The sequence below is a fragment of the Pocillopora verrucosa genome, chromosome 3 (genome assembly GCF_036669915.1).
Source record: "Pocillopora verrucosa isolate sample1 chromosome 3, ASM3666991v2, whole genome shotgun sequence".
Classification (NCBI taxonomy): Eukaryota; Metazoa; Cnidaria; class Anthozoa; order Scleractinia; family Pocilloporidae; genus Pocillopora; species Pocillopora verrucosa.
In genome coordinates this window covers 13,900,129-13,908,025 of record NC_089314.1, presented here as the reverse complement: position 1 = coordinate 13,908,025, position 7,897 = coordinate 13,900,129, and the positions used below count along the sequence as shown (strand labels likewise).

General features: G+C 45.5%; 1 protein-coding gene across 1 annotated transcript; it reads left to right on the top strand.

Annotated features, from left to right (window-relative positions):
- On the top strand, positions 1–7,719 carry LOC136279999 (uncharacterized). The gene is made up of 3 exons (XM_066164583.1): positions 1–1,453; positions 1,601–2,085; positions 6,901–7,719. The coding sequence occupies exons 1-3, from the start codon at positions 1–3 to the stop codon at positions 7,717–7,719; spliced, it is 2,757 nt and encodes a 918-aa protein (XP_066020680.1).
- Positions 7,720–7,897: the final 178 nt, after the last annotated feature.

Here is a 7,897-nt window from a genome sequence, read left to right as displayed (position 1 = left end):
ATGGCAGCCATCTATATGAGCTCCTTCCTAAGGTCTTTATCCTCCTCAATCCAAACTAACAACCATCTTGCACCAGACTTATGGCAACGCTTGACCTCCCTTGGTCTATCTAGAGTTAAGCCTACGCATCGTGGCCTTCATGGTGGTAACAGGAGGAGACAAGTCCTACCGAGACATGGTACGGTGCTGGAATCTTCCATGGGACAGCCCTTGTCCAGCTATGGCAGTTTTCTAGCCAACTTCCCTGGCAAAAAGGTAAACCTCAATGGCGAGAGTAATTTACATACTGCTCCGTCTTCCACATTAAATATTCAGATTGACACCTTACAGCGTGTTGGAATAAACAACAGTTCCATTCTGGTGATCAAGCCTCGAAATCGCCTGTGGGACCGGCCTTATGGTTCCCAGCGCCTCCCGGGCGTGTGCAGGCGAAACCTTTCACGTTTTGCCTCTACAATTCCATCGAATCAGGGGAAAGAAAACTCAGTGTTTGGCCTAAGTGCACTACTCGCTAACACCATGTCACTAGCACCCAAGATTGACGAGGTTCGTTCTGTTGTCCTGGATCTAAAACCTAATTTAGGGTTCTTTACCGAGACGTGGTTAAGAGAGACAATCTGTGACTCACTGCTGCAGATCCCAGGCTACTCATTTATCCATCGTAACTGCACCACAGACCATCACAGCAGTGTTGGCCTCTACATTGAGAATTCTATCAAATTCAAGCACCTAGAAAAACTGTCAGATCCTGACATCGAGGCACTGTGGGCGTGGCTACGACCTAGCCGACTTCCACACGGAGTTCCCTGTATCGTCGCCACACTTCAACAACAGCATCAGAGATGCAGCACTTGTGAACTATCTGTCTGCGTCCCTCACTTCTTTGGAAGGAGAGTACCCCGGTTGCAGTTTCCTGTTGTGCGGCGATTCAACCGCCTAAATACTCGCCGTTTGAACACCCAATTCAAGCTGAAGCAACTAGAAGATAAGCCCACAAGGGGTGACCAAATCTTGGACTTAGTGCTTACTAACCTTCCACAGCTCTACGACTCAAACGCTGTGCAAACCTTTCCCCCCTTTGGCATGTCTGACCACAATGTTGTCTTAGTGAGACCCAAGGGCAACGGTTGCAGTATGAGAACCACGGCAAGGCGAGACACACGACCAAGTAGAAAGTTGGAACTCGGAGGCTATCTCTCGTCAATCGACTGGTCTCCAGTTAATGGAGATGACTGCGAGGCTAGGTTAAGCATGTTCGTTGACATAATTCAGATTGGTATGGATCACATCATGCTGGTTAAGCACATCAAGACACACGTTAATGATGCGCCATGGATCCCCGCCGAGTTTAAAAACCTTATTAAGCTGCGCCAGCAAGCGTTCAACAAGGGAGATAAGGACGCCTTCAGCCGCTACTGCAACATCGTCAACCGCAAGCAGAAATCTCTTCGCGGCAAGTACTTTGCTAGCAAAGTTGACCATCTCAAGTCCACCAAGCCCTCTCAGTAGTGGAACGCTGTCCAACGGGTCGCAGGAATTTCAGCCATTAATGCCAATCGCAGCCTACGAGGATGAACCCTATGTGTTGTCTGTATCCGAGTCTGTGGTCTTGGCTGCTTTGAAGCAATTAAACCGCGAAAAGCAGCCGGACCTGAGTTTGTTCCTAATTGGCTCTTGCGAGAGTATGCAGAGGTTCTTGTTGAACCCGTTACAGCTATACTAAACTCCAGCTATAAAGAGCAAAAGCTGCCCTCGCTGTGGAAGCTAGCTGACGTTGTACCGCTACCCAAACAGAAGCCTGTTGAAGACCTAAGTAAGTATCTGCGTCCCATTTCCCTGACCGCCACCATCTCGAAACTCGTGGAAGACTTCGTTGTAGCCACTCATGTTGGTCCCACAGTACTCAAGAAGATCGACTATGATCAGTATGGCGGCATCCCCGAATCCTCCACCTCATTCGCCCTGATCTTGATGTTTCACCACTGGTCACAGGCTACAGATGGGACAGGGGCAGCCGTCAGGGTCGTGCTATTTGACTATCAAAAGGCATTTTATCTCATTGATCATACGATCCTCGTTGCCAATGTAACGATATCGATGTTATCGTTCTATTTACTTCCGGTCCGCATTTACGTCATAACTACCATGGCAACAAAACTTTAGAGACCATGCTTTCCGGTTTTGTGGAGTTCGTTGGACATCGATTAAATAGACCTGTGTTACTTCACCTGTGTGTGTCTTGTTCTTCCTATAAACAACGCCACATGGTGTCAGGAGTGGGATTCTTCCTACAGAATCGTCGCTGAAATACTTGAGTGCATTTTCAAGCCAAACTCAGTGAATCTAGCTCCAGATGACCGAATCAGGCTCGTCGAGCGTAGCTTCAACAAGCACGCAGCCAGCAACTCCTCAATTTATCCAGTCCTCTATTCCTTTACCGTCGAAACTAGACTTCAAGGGGAACTTAGCTGTGAATTGGAAGAAATTTAAGCGGCTTTGGACAAACTACGAGATCGCCTCACGGCTCAGTACGCAAAGCAGTAATCTTCGAACAGCCACATTGTTGACATGTATTGGCCCAGATATCCTGGAGATTTACGATGGTTTGCCCTTCGGAAATGAAGAGGAGAAAACCGACATCGACAAAGTGATAGAGCTTCTAGACGCCTTTTTCATCGGTGAGACGAATGAAATATACGAAGCCTATCTGTTCAATCAGAGAGTACAAGAGGTCGGTGAGTCATTTGATGTTTTCCTTACAGCTTTACGTTCGTTAGCTAAAACGTGCAATTTTGGCATCATGCAAGAGCGAATGATTAGAGACAGAGTTGTGGTAGGAATTAGAGATAACGCCACCCGAAAAAAGCTGCTAGCTGAGAACAAACTAACTCTTAACAAGTGTATTGATATTTGCCGTGCGAGTGAAACCACATCCAAACAACTTAAGGAGATGTCCCATGCGGAGGAGGTTAGCGCCGTTGCCACAGGCCACCCAAAATCGAAGATAGGTTTTCGCCATAATAAAGTACGAAATCTCAGTAAAGTCCAACGCCCCGTCCCCAACAAAGTAACAGAACCAGTTAGATGTAAGTTCTGCCACAGAACTCATCCTTTAAAAAAGGAACTCTGTCCAGCATGGCAGCACAAGTGTGATAACTGTGGTCGAATGAACCACTTCTCAGTGGCTTGCAGAAGTCAGAAAGCTAACAAAAAGCAAACTAAGAAGTCAGTTCACAATGTAGAACAAGAAGTTCAGGAGTTTAATGACGAAGATTCTGATGATTACTTATTCAGTGTAGAATCTGTGAGCGTCCTTTATGCAAAAAACAGTCCTAAGAAGATTTATGCTAACATGCGCTTGAGGGATGAAACAGTGAAATTCCAGTTAGACTGTGGAGCAACAGTCAATATCCTCCCAGCAGATATTTATCAGCAGGTATTTAACGATCCGCGAATGGAACGCCTTCAGCCTACTCAAACTACCCTTGTCATGTTCAACAAATCAGAGCTGAAACCTCTAGGATGTACTAAGGTCGAGACCTTCAACCCCAAGAATGGACAGTGTTTCCTCACGGAATACACCGTCGTTCCAACAGGTCACACAGCACTCCTTGGTGCTGAATCAGTGCAGCAGTTTGGCCTCATAGTGATTAACACCGATAACATCATGTCTCTCTCGAATGAGATTCCCACACAGCCGGATCTCGTGAGCAAATTCGGAGATGTCTTCTCAGGAGAAGGAAAGCTCAAAGGAAAGCTTCACCTCGAGATTGATAAGTCTGTAACCCCTGTGGCACTGCCAGTGAGGAAAGTCCCCTTTGCAGTAAAAGAGCCTTTAAAACAGGAACTAGAACGCTTAGTTAAGATAGGCATCTTGCAACCAGTAGATGTTCCAACAGATTGGATTTCCTCAATGGTGGTCATTAAGAAGAGCAATGGAAAGATAAGGTTATGTATTGACCCAAAACCTCTGAATAAAGCACTCAGGAGAAATCATTTTCCCCTTCCAGTGATCGACGATCTACTACCACTCCTTACAAATGCTAAAGTCTTCAGTGTTGTCGACGCAAAGAACGGTTTTTGGCATGTGCAGCTAGACGATGAAAGCAGTCTTCTGACCACATTTGGTACCCCCTGGGGAAGGTTCCGCTGGACGCGGATGCCCTTCGGCATATCACCCGCTCCGGAAGAGTTTCAGAGGAGATTGGAATACGCCCTGGAAGGTCTTGATGGAATTAAGCCAATATTTGATGATATCCTTGTTTTTGGTGTCGGAGAAACAGAAGCTGAAGCACTTTCTGACCATGATGCAAAGCTGACAGCATTGTTAGAACGCTGCCGCGCTACTGGCATTAAGTTAAACAAAGAGAAGCTTAAGCTCCGTCGCAAAGAAGTGAAGTTTATGGGACATGTTATATGTCAAGATGGTCTTAAGCCTGACCCAGACAAGGTACAAGGTATCAAAGAGATGCCAACCCCGACAAGCAAACAAGATCTCAAGAGACTTCTCGGCATGGTAAATTACCTCCAGAAGTTTGCTCCTAACCTGTCAGAAGTTACATCCCCAATGAGAGACCTTTTGAAAGAAGGGAACCAGTTCCGTTGGGATGAGCAAGTACAAGGTTGTAGTTTCAAGCGAGTTAAGGAGATACTCTCAGCTGCCCCTGTCCTCAAGTATTTTAACCCCAAAGACGACGTGGAATTGCAGTGTGATGCATCAGACCGAGGACTTGGTGCATGTCTAATGCAAGGAGGCCAGCCCGTGGCTTATGTATCTCGTTCCATGACAGAAACAGAAGTGAACTATGCCCAGATAGAGAAAGAGATGCTTGCAATACTTTTCGGAGTAGAACGTTTTGAGCAGTTTGTATATGGTCGACCTGTCAAGATCCAAACTGACCACAAACCCTTGGAGAGCATCTTCCGTAAAAGTCTACTCAGTGCGCCTAAACGTCTCCAGCGAATGTTGCTAAGATTGCAGAAGTTTGACCTTCAAGTGTCTTACAAAAAAGGGACTGAAATGTATCTGGCAGATACACTGAGCAGAGCATACAGAGTGCGCAAGAGCACAAAAGAAGATGTAGCAGAAGATGTTATGTACATAGAGGACATGAGAGGAGACACTGAAAGAGAGCTAGAGCACATCAATATGATACAATACTTGCCAGTATCGGAACCAACGCTGATTGCCATTCAGCAAGCAACAGAATCCAATCCTACCCTGAGAGAGCTGAAGAAAACAATCAGGCAAGGTTGGCCAGCTACCAAAGCTGGGGTATCAGCAAACATCAGTGGTTACTTTACATTTCGGGACGAACTGTCTTTACAGAATGGACTGGTCTTCAAAGGTGAAAGACTAGTTATCCCTATGAGCGTGAAAGCTGACATGTTGGCTAAGATCCATCAGAGTCACGTCGGCATCCAAGGCTGTCTCAGAAGAGCAAGAGAAGTAGTTTACTGGCCAGGGATGAGCAAAGATGTCGAAGATTATGTAGCAAAGTGTGCCATTTGCAACAGCCAGCCTGTCGAGCAAGGAAAAGAGCCAATGATTTGTCACGAACTGCCTAGTAGACCCTGGGAGAAAATCGCAGTTGATCTTTTTGATCTGAACGGTGTAGATTTCATGGTGACCGTTGACTACTATTCAAGCTTCTTTGAAGTTGACAGAATGACAAGCAAGACAGCAGACGAAGTTGTGAAGAAGTTGAAAGCCCATCTTGCCCGCCATGGAATTCCCGACCAGCTTGTATCAGATAATGGACAGCCCTTTTCTTCCGCAAAGTTCCAACAGTTCGCAGACACTTATGGTTTTGAACATATAACAAGCTCTCCAACATATCCTCAGTCCAACGGCAAAGTCGAGAACACGGTGAAGACAGCAAAACATCTGCTAGAGAAAGCCGTCAAGTCCGAACAAGACCCATATCTTGCCCTGCTGGACTGGAGAAATACTCCCACAGAAACACTCAACTCGTCACCTGTTCAGCGATTATTCGGTAGAAGAACAAAGACTCCACTCCCAACCTCAAACCAATTGCTCGAGCCGAAGCTACCAGAGGAGGTTGATCAGAAGTTGAAGCTACAAAAGGCTAAACAATCCCTGTACTACAATCAAGGCGCCAAAGAACTGAAGGAACTGCGCCCAGGAGACACAGTGCGATTGCAGCCACTAAAATCCCACTTGGGAAAGAAGAAGGATTGGACCCAAGCAAGAGTCGAAGGCAAAGTCGACATAAGGTCCTATCAAGTCAGAACAGAAGATGGAAGAATTTATAGGAGGAACCGCAGACACCTGAGACATACACGTGAAGTGATGCCACACAGTGAAGATGGGATGAGATTATCCCCAAAAGCAACACCAATTTCTGCTACTGCAAATTCTGGTAATGAAATACCATCGGTACCACCTTCCATACCAAGTACTGCAGTCAGTAAGGACCAATCAGACACAGTACCTTTGCAGAACACGGACAAGCCACATCCGGAATATCCACCTCAGTCTGCAGCAGATAAGCAGGAGATTTCCCCATCGGTGACCACCACTCGATCTGGACGAATTGTGCGACCACGTTACCAGTGATTGGGGTTATCGAAAGAACAAAAAAAGGACATGACAAACTCTTAATTTTCTTTTTTTTTGTAGTTTATTTTAAACTAGGATTGAGACATTCAGTTACGTTTACATTTTTTTTTGTTTCCTGAAGAAAGGGAGATGTAACGATATCGATGTTATCGTTCTATTTACTTCCGGTCCGCATTTACGTCATAACTACCATGGCAACAAAACTTTAGAGACCATGCTTTCCGGTTTTGTGGAGTTCGTTGGACATCGATTAAATAGACCTGTGTTACTTCACCTGTGTGTGTCTTGTTCTTCCTATAAACAACGCCACAGCCAAGATCAATGGTCTTGACATGCCACGCAGCATCAAAGCTTGGGTGACCGACTTCCTGATAAACCGGCAACAATGGGTAAAACTGTCGGCAGACTGTTTCTCTGAGTGGGGCCCAGTCCCGGCCGGGGTCCCCCAGGGAACCAAACTCGGACCATGGCTCTTTCTGCTCATGATAAACGATCTCAAAGTTGACGCCCCAACGTGGAAGTACATAGATGATACTACCATCTCTCAAACCATACCCCATGGCTCCCTGGGTGATGTACAAGGCGTTGTTACTGCGGTGGACACCTGGTCCCAATCCCAGCTGATGCAACTCAAGGCTGACAAGTGCAAAGAGTTAATTATTGACTTTAAAGAAAATCCTCATAACTTTTCTCCACTTGTAGTAGATAGCAAATCCCTTCCCGTCATCGATTGTGCCAAAATCCTAGGTGTTACCATATCTTGTGATCTCAAATGGAACAATCACGTCGTAGATTGCATTAAGAAGGCAAACAAGCGGATCTATTTCATTGTTCTCCTGAAAAGGGCTCGTGTACCTTGTAATGACATTGTTGATTTCTACTGTACAACAATCAGATCTGTTCTAGAATATTGCGCTCCCCTCTTCCATCACGCGCTTCCTGCTTACCTCAGTAAGGATATAGAGAGAATACTCAATTCAATCGCCAACAACTCGGGGCATAAACTACACAACTTACTGCCTCCAAGAAACGAACAAAGCTACTGCCTGCGACAACAGAGAACATATAATCTACCACACTCATGCACAGACCGCTTTAGACAGTCCTTTGTGTATGCAATGTCCAAAGATGCCTAGCAACAAACAACGGGTAGTACTTAGCTAGTAACTATACATATTTTAATCCCATTAGATACTTATATTTTTATATCATGTACATATGTTTGTGATTAGTTTTAACATTTGCCTATTTATATATTTCTCTGTGAAATACACAATTCAGTCTAATGACTGCGATGTATTTGTGAATAAACAG

Bases quoted from the DNA above. Each gene is read 5' to 3' on its own strand.
- LOC136279999 (XM_066164583.1), top strand. From the start codon at position 1: ATGGCAGCCATCTATATGAGCTCCTTCCTAAGGTCTTTATCCTCCTCA. The intron at 1,454-1,600 runs GCAAGTACTTTG...TCTGTATCCGAG, and splicing joins CAAGCAGAAATCTCTTCGCG to TCTGTGGTCTTGGCTGCTTT. The intron at 2,086-6,900 runs GTAACGATATCG...GCCACAGCCAAG, and splicing joins ATACGATCCTCGTTGCCAAT to ATCAATGGTCTTGACATGCC.